Source organism: Anser cygnoides, chromosome 3, assembly GCF_040182565.1.
Source record: "Anser cygnoides isolate HZ-2024a breed goose chromosome 3, Taihu_goose_T2T_genome, whole genome shotgun sequence".
NCBI classification, from domain to species: Eukaryota; Metazoa; Chordata; class Aves; order Anseriformes; family Anatidae; genus Anser; species Anser cygnoides.
This window is the reverse complement of record NC_089875.1, coordinates 9,909,970-9,924,736: the sequence shown is the minus strand read 5'-3', so window position 1 is coordinate 9,924,736 and position 14,767 is coordinate 9,909,970. Positions and strand designations below refer to the sequence as shown.

At 39.2% G+C, this 14,767-nt stretch overlaps 1 protein-coding gene across 3 annotated transcripts in view; it reads right to left on the bottom strand.

Moving 5' to 3' along the window:
• The window catches only part of PSME4 (proteasome activator subunit 4), a 77,377-nt gene that overhangs the window by 51,674 nt on the left and 10,936 nt on the right, over window positions 1–14,767 (bottom strand). Inside the window, exons 1-4 of one of the 3 annotated variants that reach the window (XM_066995421.1) lie at window positions 9,918–10,243; window positions 2,504–2,644; window positions 1,839–1,955; window positions 942–1,001 (exon numbers count right to left, since the gene is read on the bottom strand). In XM_066995421.1, coding sequence (XP_066851522.1) covers window positions 942–1,001; window positions 1,839–1,955; window positions 2,504–2,644; window positions 9,918–10,087 — 488 coding nt within the window. In that variant the 5' untranslated portion in view covers window positions 10,088–10,243. Of the gene's footprint in view, window positions 1–941; window positions 1,002–1,838; window positions 1,956–2,503; window positions 2,645–9,917; window positions 10,244–14,767 lie in introns of those variants that run through there. The other 2 variants (XM_066995422.1, XM_048078954.2) reach the window with 2 other exon arrangements.

Sequence of the window (14,767 nt, the reverse complement as noted above, 5' to 3'; positions counted from 1 at the left end):
ATTTGTAAATCTATTTTTTCTGCACTTTCAAAGAGAAACATGCTTCAGTTAAAGCAATAAAATACAAACCTACACTGTTGACTCTTATATTATCAAAAAGCAGCAAAAGCATCATTTTCAAATTTTCAGGAAGGCTTCAGGCCTGAAGCGATGTTCTAACCCTACAGCAGACATTCCATTATTAGAGTTTAAGACAATGAAAAGAGAACCAGCTATAGGTTCACAAATGGCATTATTCTAGTGAATTTCTAACTATGCCGAACCAAAAAAACAGTATCTTATTTGACTAGTACAACTAAAGATTTTTTTAAAAAAATACAAGCAAAATATACCCCAAATCAAACCACTGCAATCCTAAAAAATTCTCTCTGCTGACTACTTCCACATATATCACTTTTAAACTATTTCTGAACTTATATATTCACGAAACCCTCTGATATGGTTTCCCACTGTCACAATGGACTCTGCCAACACAGAAGCTTGGTTTCACACTTGACAACTACAAGGTTGTCCCCGAGTCATTTTCCAGGCCCTATTACCTCATTGCTAAAGCACTTTCCGTGATTTCATGGTTTTTAATAGTAAGGTAAACTTACACAGTGACATGCACTCCTATACAAATACTGATTTTGTCCGTATTCAGACACTAATTATTCAACTGTAAAGTTTGCCTTTCGTAGACCCTCAAAATACATATGCTGGTTAAATTAGTTAGCGAATAGCCACTTTATCAGCCACTTCACACACGCTCTCTTGTTCCCCAATTAGAAAGGCTTACATACAGTGCGACATTCTCATAAACAGTGGTGGAATGTTAACATTGGTTTTCCAATACAATTATTTACACAGAAAATTATGCCTGTGTGACAAGTGTTACAATCTAACAGAACATGCAGAAGATTACACATCGGCCAGAGCTGAACAAAAAAAGTCATTCTTACCACCTATGTAATACATTAAGCACAAATGTTTTAGGTGAAGACAAGCCTGGTCGATATGAACTGAATGTAAAAAAAAATTAAGAGAGTAGTTAAATTATCAGCTATATATCAAATTAACCCAGCTTTTAAAAATATCTCAACATCCACCAAAAAGATACCCCTCAAAATTGACTTGAAAAAACACCAAAACAAAAAGCACCGTATGAGAACAAATCGCACTGCATTTTTAGATGGAGTGTCTGATATGTAATGCTGTTAATAAAAGCTAGAAGCTAGACAGACCATCACAACTGGTAGCTTCGTCCCAGCTTAACCTCCCTCCCCACTACACAATTTTCTCACACAGTAAATGAAAAGTGACAAGCCAACACCCCCACAGACACTTGTGCTGGCATACGCATGAAAAAGGCTCTGCTCTTTTGGATTCTCACCTAGAAGCAGCATCTACAATTATCAAAATAGTGCAACTTTGCAAAATAGTACAATTAGCAAAATTATTTTTCCAGCTACGTAGCCATAAGACAAGTGCTGGGTGACAAGTTACAAAGCTATAGATATTTTCTGTTTGTGTCACATTTCAGCAACGGGAACCCCTATTCAGTAAAAGGAGTCAGTGATAATACTTGAATAGTCACAGACAGAAAACAAGTTGATGGAGACCCTGTTTCAGTGTACTTAGAAGGGAACTTGATTATGTTCAGAAAGGAACAGTGTAACAAGCATAAATCGTGTATATCCTGCCATCAATTATTGTAGCCTCACATGCACTTACTGAAATCAATTTCATGAAATATAAACAAAAATATTTACGGTATACCTAATTACAGATATTAACAGTACCTTTGTAACTGTACTTTCAAGCATAAAAAGTACTTAGGTTTTAAAATGCAAACTTACTTGGGAAACCAATTTAATCCAAGATGTTCTGTTTTGGAGTATAATATCCTTTCCAACATTTCATGAAGTGGTCTCCATGGTAACTCTAAATCATCCCTGGAAAGCAGTTCTTTTTTCCTAATATAAGAAAACAAGGAGCACTTCAGGATTAAACATCTACGCTGACCTACTGCACACCAAAATAGCCCAGATCAGGAATACTGCTTTGAATCATGCTCTTCTTTAGCATTTGGCATAAACTGCAGGGAGGTCAGGGAATTTACAACCCAACCACGTACAGAATTTCTTTATGACCTCAAGCTGTCAAGGTCTTCAACAAAAGTCTGACTAAGTGAAATAAGCGTATCAAGTTGTGAGACAGTCTTCACCTCCTCCCTGTTTGGGATTCAGCCTTAACACTTAGCTCTCTGGGGTGCTTCCTTTTCCTAATACTGAAAAACTGTCATTCTTTCACTTTCAAAACCACACATAGAGCTTTGAAAGGGGAAAGGTGTTTACATAATGCAAACTCTTTCTAATCAAGATCATCTGTGCAGGGTGGATTAAGTGAAGTAACCTGTAACAGAACATACTATTGCACTGAAGTATCTAACACCATGAAGCAAGTGAAGTGATCAACTACTTTGAGAAGAAAATTTCAGCAGTCATCAGAAATCCGTACTTACTTTAACAGGTTTATTAACAGGCGTGCAAATCCTTGCATCATGCTGATCTCCAGTTTTGGAATTGTTACCAACTCATACAACAGTTTGATAAAAAGCACGTGATCTTCTTTGCTGAATTTTCTCCCATATAACCGGATGTATCTGCAAGCAAAACACAAGATGAGTCAGCAATATTTTTGAGCATGTTCCTTTTAGCTAAGACCTGAGCCAGATCCTGCCTGGCTTGCTGTTTAATGGAACAAGGGAAAACCTAATTTAAGTTCTTGTTTGATAGATTTGAAAAGATATCTAGCAAGGGAATATTTTGATACCTGAAACCAATCACTGGGGAAAAAAACCTGAAGAATGATCCAACAAAGTACTACCTAATATAATATCCAGATTTTATCTCTGGCATAGTTTGACTAGTCTTTTATACATACAGGTGTTTGTTTTTTGTTTTTTTTTTTTTTTTTGTCATTTTTGTGTTTTTTTTTTCCAGTGCTCAGAAATTAGAATAACTCTTTCAAGAAAAACTGATTTATAACCAGGGGCAATCCTAACACTAAATTTAGTACTTCTTTTTGCTAGCCAGGAAGACGGATATTTATTGTACCTATAAAGTACAAACCTTAAAGAATTCGTAAATACTGGCAGGCAGCATTCCTAATCACTATAGGGTCCTCTGAAATTATAATTTGTGTGAAGTTTCTCCTAAGGGGAAATTGGAATTTAACTGAAGTTTCTTTTGTGAGCCTAAAAGCAACTTAACAACCCTAAGTAGTTATAAAAAATGGAATTATGCTAAAAAGCAGTTATGTAGCAAAAGGATGATCTGTTTTTAAACCAATGAGGTAAAGGAAGCTTTACTTACAATAAATAACCAGGAAAAAAAAAAAAAAACAAGGACAGCTTGCTGTCTTCCAAGATTCCACAAACAGCATAACATAATGTTCACACCAGGTACCACAAAAACAACGACTATATTCTTTCACCTCAGCTCAAAATGTACTAACTACTGAATTTAGACTCTCTACATCCCCTTGTACTTATTTTCATCTTTTTAAAAAAAGAGCAACACTGTCACACAAGCAGTTTTATTGTACTCTATCCTTTTCAGGTGGGGCACTTTAAGAAGGAGACAGGACACAATGTAGAAGCTAATTTAAAAAACCAGTTTCGAGTTAAGTCCAAATCTGACAGCTTCCCGTAAGACCAATCAATTTATTCAGACACTGACCTTTGCTGGAGGTGTGCTTCACTGCTGTCCCTTTATTTACTATTTTTAAAAGGTATAGTTCCATTAGGGCTAAGTTTAGAAGAGGTGCTTGCTATTTTCAAGCGTAGATTGAAAAAAGGAATGCATTTAAATTTTTAAAAATAACCTCCTCCAACAAAAGTTACATAAGGTTCTAGTGCAGCATTTTACACATCACGCCACTACAATTTATTACTCACCTGAGAAGCACACTTTTCCTTTGTATTACTGCTCCAACTACCCTCCTTAAAGGGTCATAAGAAACACTACTAATACGTTGCCCTCCAAGTAGCTGTTAGACAAAGCGTACAAGATACGACCCCTTACAAAACAATTTCTGTAGAAGCCTGTTGATTGTTTTTGTTTAAAAGATTCAGTAGAGCTTGGGTTGATTTGTTGTTAAATATACACCAGCGGAGCATCAAGGCTTGTTCTAGTAATGTAAAGAAAGCCAGATCTCATACCACTTATTTGGTATGTGGGACAGCAAACACTGCAAAATGCCTACACAGGAACCATCGCATGAAAAGATGATCTCTGAAAGAAACCTACCTGGATGTAATACAGCCTAGGTAATTCTTAGAGGGGCAAATATAAGCAGCTACTGAGCTAACAACAAAACCAAAACTCACTGTCTTGATTGCTGAATTTGTTTTCTGAAATTGATTCCTGCAACACTGAGAAGTTCAGTTTGTTATTATCTGTTTTGCTTTCAAATGCTTCGTACTTCTCTGTAAGCTTTTACTCCTCACAGCCCTTCCAGTGGGAAAACTGATCACATAAAGTTCAGGTCCCTCACTAAAACACGAGGCATACTTTACAGTGCCACAAGAGCACACAGGATAGGGACAACAGCTTGACTACGTTTTTCTACTCCACCACTTCCCCATTTCTCAATTTAAAAAAACAAAAAACAAACAACACTCATCTGCCAGGATCACCCACAGCTAGTAACTTTTATCTATTCCAGGAAACTGACTCCTTTTGGTAAGTTGCCTTGCCTTTTCCTTCTAACATTTTTTTTCCAATCTTCCTCCTCCAGCTTCCTTTGAATACACAGGGGGGACAGCTGCGGGGCTTGGGGAAACCAATAATCGCTAGTCTTCAGAGAAGAAAAAAGAGCTTCTACAGCACTTCTTGTCACTTCCTTTTTCTTTTTCCCATTGATTTCAACAGAGGATTTTGCATTTACTGAGCAGTATTGTCACTAATGTTCATTTCAATGTGTTTTACTCCTTTCACACCCAGAAGGAAGTGAATGAAATATAAACTAACCCACTCCTCTACCACAGGAGGTATGTGGATCAGCCAAACACCACCCACCTACAGAACAACCAAACAGTCAAACAGCTACACTTTCCACACGTATAAAACAGACAACGCAGAAAGAGTCCTCAGAAAACAACAGGTACAACTGATTTTTTTCCTCTTAGCTTTCCCTTACTGTTTATTAAAAGGGGAAGACGGTGTTGGATGCACTGATCAAACTGCTTACTTACACAAGGTAAAGACACTTTTCATGACACTACACATCTGGGAAAGAACACACCAGCTACACAGGAACACTAACAGCTCATTTCTGAAATCAACTTTAACCTTTTGCAACTTCCATTTTGTTGTCGTTCAGTCATACACACTTAACATGTACATCTCTACTCTCATAATGTTAGGTACAGAGTAACAAATAATAGTGATTTAATTTCTTCATGTATTATTAAAGAAAACAAAACAAAACTGCAGAAGCCTAAAAAAATAAACTATAACTACAAAGAAACACTCCGCAAGAGATCCAGGGACTCTGTCAGCATTGCTGGATGTAACAAAAAAGAAAACGTTTGCATGGTTACCATTCTTGACATTTCTAACACCAGTTCTACTATACCAAATGCTGTTTAATTAAGAAACAGAGGAAAGAGTACAATACAAAGTAATGTACTGAATACAAAGATGCCTGGGAAATGGAGCTAGATGCCAAACTGCTCCCATAAATGCAGCTTTATGTACACGAAAAAGCAGATTTTAAAACCATCAATTATTGTCTTGCTGCACAGTTGGATTAAGATGACAGTCGGAAAATGTTTAATTCTAGAAACATTAATTCTAAATATTTAATTCTAGACTACTCACATTTATCTCAAGATTAAATGAGCAAAATGTAACGGAAATATCCTCAGGAGAGGATCCTCCCACTACTAAAGGCAAGAATATATCCAGTTCTTCATGAGCCCTGCAGGACAGCTAGGGACTAATCACTATATGCTTGTTCACCATATAAATGGTGGCTCCTCTTGAGGAAAAAAAAGTTACTAGGTTATAGTTAATGGAAAAAAATACTAATTTAATTCTAGAACTAAATTGTTGCAAATCAAAAACTTCCTGTAAGAAGGCAGGCAATACTACATTGAGATGTTACTTGAAATCTTAATTCCATTGCCCTTTTGATTCCTTCTGTAAGGAAACTGTCTCTCAACCTCTATCAGCCAACTGCAAAAATTATAAATAAATTGTGCTACATTGTGCTGGTCACTGGGTTCAGATTTGAAGATCAGCTATGAGCAAATAAAAGGTGATTAGGAAGTAAAAATTCTATTTGCAGCTCCATCCTTTCTGCACAGAGCGCAAGGCCTCTATACACAAAATAAAATTAGAACCCAAACCCAATTCCCTCCTTTAAAAGTATTAGGTACCCAACCTCTCACTCCACAATTACAATAGACCTATTTTTAGGAAGTGTACTGTTGTACCAAGCAGACAGCCTAAATTACCCTAGAAGTTGGCTGCTCTGCTACAGTTAAAAATTGCCTTCACTTACGAAGCTGCATAGAGCTCTCTCCTAAATTCCTAGCTATCTACTTTCAATTTCTCATGCACAGGAGAGGATTACAATTGGCCTAAAGCTGTTTTGACAAATGGTATAGAAAACAATGAATCATGCTCACCAAAACCACTTAAATCACGTGCATGTTTACACCATACATGCACATAACCATTATGTATCCAAAAGAAGGCTTACATTTTTCTGATAAAGATGGGAGAGGAATAGTTAGATGAAAAAAAAGACTTATATTACAAAAGTGATTAAAATATTTCATCAGTCTGATTGACAGGCTTTCCCATAATTCAGAACTGTTGAGCTCCATTTTTTCTTACCTTACACTTAAGTGTAATTTTGTAATAAACCTGTACCTGGCAAACACACGAAATAACATTGTCAGGAACAGAAGCGGCGTCCTTCAGCTCCAAAAATTCTACTCTTACCTACTGAAGCAAAAAGTACAGAACGACACTCGTGTGTTTCCCAGGCTGCAGTCAACCACATGCACTGTAACTGTTAAATGTTCATGTTATACTGATGTCCTCATTTACAGGCTATGCTTTAAAAAGAAAAAAAAAAACTATGCACAACATTTTTCAGTAAAATGTAAAAAAAGTGAAAAAATTGAAACAGCAACGTATTTTTGACCTAAGAGGCAGAAGTATGATGCAAGTCCATTTAAGCAAATGACTTTGATGCAACTTGCCTTTTTTTTTTGGACATTGTAACAAGTTATACAACCACTGACGTTCAGTCTCCTGCTTTCACAACAGGATTAGTGTTTTGTAAGATACAGATTTTACTAGCCAAAGTTTGAGGAGTCTCGCGGTAATGATTAGGTTTGAATGCCAATCTTTGAGGTACATACAGTTTGACTTGCATAAGAAGTCCCCCTAAGTCACAAGTTAGTTAAGTAACTGCTCTATTCCTGTCCTCACAAGGAAGTTCTCACCACACTCTGTATATGCATTCCAACAAAAGGAGCTGTTTACGTTACGGAAAATTACACATAAACAGCAAATCATGCAAATTAGATTACAGACATTTCACCTGATAAGCTCCATTTTTGCCCTTTTTTTCCCCTCTTACTCAGACCATGACATTGGATAGCTGAAACAGCTGCTTTTAAGGTAACTATGGGCAAGTCACGCTCACTTGTTGAGAGTGTAAGAAACAAAAGATCTCAGGTTCATCTGTCATCACAAAATTGAAACTGATATTCAAAATTTTTAAATTAAAAAATATTTGATTTCCACTTTTGTTCCTCATACTCTACAGAGATCATCCATAGTTGTATAAAGTTGCAGGGTACCTGAGGAAGTACAACTACACTAGTTTATAACACACGTGTGTGTTTTTTTTTCCCCCACTTAATCACGCGTTTGTATATCTAACAACGTTTGTATTATTTCATGAACAGATAAAAAATGTTAGTTTAAAGATATGTTGGACATGATTCTGAATTATAATTTAATCCACAGAATACTGTGAAAATTCTGCCTTTTATGATTCAGATATTTGCAACAAGGCTAAGCAGAGATCTCACCATGATGAGGATCCTTTATGTTTCTCCATCAAACAACTGTAAAATTTATTGGAGCTGCTCAGCAGGGAAAAGGTACTAAGCTGACACTGAGATGAACTACCCTCTATTAACAGACAACAAAGATTAGATTTTTTTCTCATTATCCTGTAATTTGACTTAGGTATGAAATCAGAATACTATATACTTTGGAAGTATTTCATTTAGGCCTAAACTTTAATAAAAGTATTCAATCCCACAGACGTACGTTGTCAAGTTCAGCTGAAGAGCAAAACACCTCTCATGTTAAGTTTACCAACTTATTTTTAAACTGATGCCACTGTTTCCTTCCCTGCCTGCATCCAAACATATTCCAAGTCTTACTGCACATAATATGCCACAAAGAAATCTTAGGACTGAAAGGCATCGGACAAGTTGCAAAACACACAATAAATTAAAACTTCAAAGTAGTAGGTGGAAAACCACAAATTAGAGCCTCCTGACATTTCTGTGATTCATAAAGTAGCATAGCAGTAGTTCTCAACAGGCTAAATTCACTGCCCTAAAGCCTAAACTGGTAACAGTAATTACAATTTACAGAATGACTACCAGGGTAATTCTAACGTAAATCCTTTGGAAGTGTGTAGGATTGTGCGCTACATTTAGCCTACATATGTAATATAGATCTTTCTCTTAGTAAGAACTAGTACAGTTTATCTCAGCTTGATTAGTATATGAAGTTCTACAAGTCCAAAGGCAACAGGTATCACTGAAACCAGTGTAAGCTCCCAGATGGCTGAGGGGGGAAGTTTAAAAAAACCGTACTGACCTAGTTCCAAGAAGGTTCAAACTGTCACATAATGAAAACACGTGAGTCATTTTGCAACCGTCAATGTAATTCTATCTAAGAATGCCTCTTGGCAAATATGAAGACTTACATTTCAATGCAGATGAACCAAATAGATTTGACTGCCTAGTATGTATTGAATTCTAAATTAGTTGTTTATAAATATATATATATAAAGGAAAATTCTAAGTGAGGATCTCTGAATTCTACAAAAAGCACATAGTTCATCGTTTCTAGCACAGAGAAAATACCATCATAGCAAAAACAACGTACAGAAATATGGTTAACTGATTGAAGTTACAGGAGTCATTGCCATCTGATGCCGTTTTTAGTGCCAGAGTATCAAAAATAGTGGCAATGAAAATAGCGTAAGTATGCTTTGTAAAATTCGTTAAGAGAAACCTACGCTCCGCTCAGTGATACTGTATCGAACCAAGCTGTTTGAAATTGTGTTAAAAACACTTCACAGGCACACTGTGGAGCCGCGCAGTGCCCGGTGCCCCAGCAGAGGCGAGATAGCAGGGCTTTTCTTACTGCTAGGCTCTGTTTACAGAGCATTAAGGCATAATTTAATCCTGCTAGCACTGAACCAATAAATAGCCCTTCTTGAGAAAGACTTTGCGTTCCTACAGCAGAAGTTACACGCAGATAACATCTTGCACAACTTGCCTAAAAAGGCAAGAGGTCAAACAGGTGGTCAAGTAGGCGTTCAGAAATAAATAGCTTAGAAATAACGACATAAAAAACCCTCCCGATTCATGAAATTGTCGAGGCTCTCAGAGCCAGGCGAGCTGTAGGAAACGAAACCACCTTTGCCCCGGTTTCCTCCGCCGAGCTAGTGGCGGGCTGTGCGGGACAGGGGCGGGCGGCGGGCCCCGACCCTCCCCGGCCCCGCAGCCCCGGGAGACCCCGGGGACACCCCCAGAAAGCTCGGTTCCCCCCCTCTCCCGGAGCCCGTCCCGCGGCGGTGTGAGGCGGGCAGGGGGCACTCACGTCGAGAGCTTCCTGGTCCAGAAGAGGCCCCCGGGCCACAACTCCTGCAGCTGCACGGCCCGCGCCAGGTTGCCTTTGATCTGCGCCAGGAAGCGGCCGGCCTCGGCCTCCAGGCGCTCGCCGTAGGGCAACAGCTTGTTGTACACGATCTCCTTCTGAGGCGGCGCCATGGCCGCGGCCGCTGCCCCGGCTCGGCCCCCGGCGCTGAGGCGGCGGCGCCACGCCGTGACGGCACACCGGGGACGGCGCACCGGGAACGGCCCCGAGCGGCCCGGAACGGCCCCGAGCGGCCGGCTGCTGGCCCCGCTCCGCCCCGCTCCCTTCCGGCGCGGCGGCGGAAGGCGGCGGTGGCGGCTGAGGGAGGCGGCTCCCAGCCCCGCGGCGCCTGAGGGGAGGCGGCCCCGCGCCGCGCCCCGCCGCCATTTGCACGCTGCCTCGCCAGTCACAGAGCGGGGCCCGGCGCGGCTTCCAGCTCGCTTCTTTCGTGCCTCTGCGGTTAAATAAAGTTTATTAAAACGGCTGCAGTCCGAACCTACAAATGTAACGTTCCCCCAACTGCTGCCGGGGAAGAGAAACGGCCGGCGGTCCTCACCCCTTAGTGGTGCCGGGGCTAATTAGTCTCGGGGCTGGCCGCAGAACGGCTAAGAGGCTTATTCCAAATAAAAATGCTGGTAAAGCACAGCTCCGCGCTGCCCGGGCCTGCTGCTGGTCTCCGTGGGTGTAGGATGAAGCCTGTGATGGATACGCGATAACAAGTAGTGCTGATAGCTGTTATCTCCAGCTGTCGACTAAATATAATTGCTAACTGAATTTCCCCTCAAGAATCACATCGTGACCATTGAACAACTGCAAATGTATTAGATTTAGGGCTACGGACAAGGGCAAATCCTGCTTTCTCGTCTTTATGCTCAAATTAGCCCTGCTTAAAATTTGATAGAAAAAAAATGATTAAACAATGGAACATACTACAAAGAGGAGAAATGCAATAGAAAACTGATGTAGCATAGGCTATGGCACTCAGACATTCTCATGGCATCTGCCTGAAGAGTACCTTTACACCATATTGTTATGTGCCTTTGTATCAGACGTTATTTCTGTTTTAAATCCAGTGCAACAGGAAATAATTCGCATGCACCTGCTCAAGCAGAGTGACGCTACCTCAATTTACAGCCATCACAAAATAATCAGCACTGTAACTTTCTTCACGAGCAAAGTATTACAAAAGCAGCCTTATATAGACAAGGTTTTCCCAGGCACCAAAAGGAAGCTCTGCGCTACTTTGTAGATCTCCCATCTAATATTTTTATTGTAACATCTCAGGAAAGTGAAAGTTTATGATCACTTCTTAGATGCATCAAATAACTCCTTCTCAATACTTCAGTGAAAATAACTGTTCTGGGTTGTAGGATGAAAGCAGGATAAAATACTCAGCTAATTTCCCTTGACTGAAGTACTACAAAGGGTCAAGCCTTTTCAAGCAGGTTTTGAAGAAACAAAATTAATTCTACCTTTTCCCGCTTTCCTAGAACTACAATTTTAATAGAGGAAGGACAACGATTTTGTGTTGTGCTCAGTATTTTTACAGTGAGCTTCCATTCCTACAATATTTTCTATCACATATTCTTGTAGATTATGTATATCGGTGCTTACATTATTACAGAACAGTTGGAACTATAGTTCGTATGTGTGTGTGTTTTGGAGGTTATTGCCATCTTTCACAGAGGCATCCTGTCTACCCTATGCAAAATAATTCGTGTGAGAATTTCTCTCCCTTCTGGCCTGAGTTAAAAATAGAACATGATTATGATCAAATTTCTGTGTGCAGTACATCTTGTTTACTATTCTGCTGGTGAAAACAGGAATAAACAAAAGGTGTTGCTGAACACTATGAAATGAATAATTTTCTCACATATTCTGACAATGATAAATAGGGTTACTGGCCCAGAAGCTGTAATAAATTTATGCACATTTAAGGATAAGTAAAAATATTTTTAATATATTCTAGATGTGCTTTGAAGTTGAAAAAAAATCTAAAATTACTTCTTTTCTACCGTTTATAAGCAATTCTTCTTTTGTACTTGATTGCGATAGTGGTTTGTTCAAACAGCAGTTGCCAGTCTGGGAAAGTGTTTATTAAATTTGAAGCATGCAGGGTTTGTTTGGACTTGGAGAAAAAGAATCAAAATTATAGTCCAATTTTCTGAAATTGAAGTTGGCAGATACATAAGGAACTTCAAAGCTGCACTCTGTTGCTTCACAGCTACATTATCACACACACACACAAAACACTACTGCAGTTTCCGCCCTTTCTTGTTCAAGTTAAAACTGAAGCTTGATTTTTCACATACTTTTAAGTATTTTGCAATGTGGATAAGCACCCCCAGCCTCAGGGAGCCTATTTAACTGAACCAGCAAACCACCTCAAGGGTGTGTGACTACTGTACCTCAGACACACAATTGCTTTCCACCAGAATGAAACACCTACCTTTCAGGCAAAAAAGTGCAAAGTATGCTATCAGCACCTCAGTCATCCTACCAACTTAATTGACCCCCCTTATTCTCAGAAATTATTCCCATTTTCAGGATCTGAAATGAGAAAAAATGAGATTGAGTCTATCTGCAATTATAAGAGTAAGCATACTTACAGTCCTTGCATTTTCAAGGTATTTTCTGCGTGTTGATTAATTTACTAGTTGCAATTGCTAATTATTAAAAAACTAAACCTTTTTCCCTGGTACACTGGCATTCTGCAATTTGAAAGGAAAAATATGATATATTTTGCCAAGTGAGTCAAAAATACATTTGTTCTTCAAGTTTGCAATATGTTTTGGCTGCAGCAGTGTGTAAAAGCACATTTGGTCCTCGAGTCACATGATGAAGGACTAGCTTTCATAACATGGAACCAGTCTGTGCGACTTGCATCAACAGCTTTTTCCTCTCTTATTAAGTAGGAGGAATACGAATTGAGAGCAACTTAAATATGGTTGCCACCTGTTGTTTTTTGGCATTAAATCCTGAGAATTGATGAATCCAAGTGTTATAGTTGAGAAAAAAAAATACAATCGTCCCATTCATGAGAAATTTTGACTGTTAACAGTGGCTTAAGTCACGTTGCGCATTGATCATATGTTCCCATGCTGGCCAGCTTGCTACTTTAGGTCAAATAACACAAGTGCTGTCATCAGTATTTAGGAAACTTGTCACTCAACCTTAACAGTGGTTTTTTTAGTGACCCATCTGTACTTAAAAGTACCTAAGTTAAAATCTGTTTTTTTTGAGTGACAGACTTCTATATACTTTAGAATTTTGAAAAGAAAACCAAGTCCAACAGGACCTTCATAATACCACTAAAAAAATGAAGTGGAATAGCTTGCTTTTGATGTTGTCAGCAATGAGGATCCTTAGGCTTTCTCATCCCTGTTTCTAAATTGGTCGGTCACCCAAAGCAGATGCCAGCAGACACCAAAGGCAGTCAGGAAGCTGCTGCTGTCCCGCTCACCCACTTTCAGACAAGATGGCAACAACATACTTTCTCCCAGAAGAAGCATCTGTAATTACTAGCTGCAAGTCTTTAGACTAACAAGGCCATTTTCACTGCAAGGAGCTACTCCATCCCTTCAAGACAAGGACATGAGAAAAGGCTGTAATTAGAGCCTGCTGTGAAAGTGTTTACTCCCCTGCCCCTGGGAAACAGAGTTGCTCTAATGATTTTTGGGTAGTAGCAGTTCCTTGTCTGCATAAACAGCGAAGAGCAGTAATTACAGCTGCTTGTCTCTCCTCCTGCCCCTAGGAACTCAACTGCTGTTATTACTTTTTTGAGGAACAATGAGCAAGATGGCATTAGGATTAGTCATTCTGAACAATCTTCTGAAGTGTGTGAATGCAATTAAAATCACTAGTTTTAATCAAACAAACAGGGGCACAGATTTTAAAAACAACACATCTGTGCTTGTTTGTAGCTAGAAAAATCTCATCTGCAGACATATGTTACCTCTTTTGCCTTATTTAAAAAAACTGAGAAACATTACTCTGCCTAAATAAAAGAAACATTTTGATGAGCCTAAAGACTACAAACTAGAAATACACCTACTGCATAAATGCTCTAAAAAAGTTAACCTATTTGGAGGATGGGGGCAAGAGCAATGACAGCATCTGAATGAAGTGCCAAGGAACTTAAGCTTCCTGTATAGTATGGGACAAAAATAGGTTCTTCTAAAGCGTGACTCGGAGCAACTAATTTTAGGTCCCTAAAATAAGGCTGTCTGAATGCTCCATTATGTGTTTTAGGTTAGATGGGAGGCATGTTCAGTATGATCTAAAGCACACAGGCTGTATGCTGATACAGCTCTGTTTCCATAAGGCCTGTTTAGATGCACACATAGAACTTTTCTCAGGTCATCCTACATTGTTTGGGAAAGGGTTTGAACAGAAATAAAAGGCACTTGCGAAGGGATTGAAGTGTTAAAATATGGGCACCTGTATAACTTGTAAAGCTTTACTACATAGACAGGGCTGACAGGATACAGGCAACACGGCCATCCTTCACTTTCCATTCTTGGTGGTTCTGTTATGAGTTAGGGCAGTAAATTCATCCTCAACAATATCAATTCACAAGATATTGTTAGGCTTCCTCTCTTTCATAGCTAAAGTTATGGGTTACTGTTCTTACAAGGAGTACAGTCACTGTCTGCGCAAAGACAGGACCAAAATTCTCTCTGGTAGAATAATTTACAGCAGAATTGTTTTTCCCCCTCCACCTCCTGTTCTCTTTAGGCATCTTATTGCCTAAGATTTGGAAAGCAAAATTGTCTCAAATCCTCACATGAGAATTTGGCTTTGACAGTCTATTC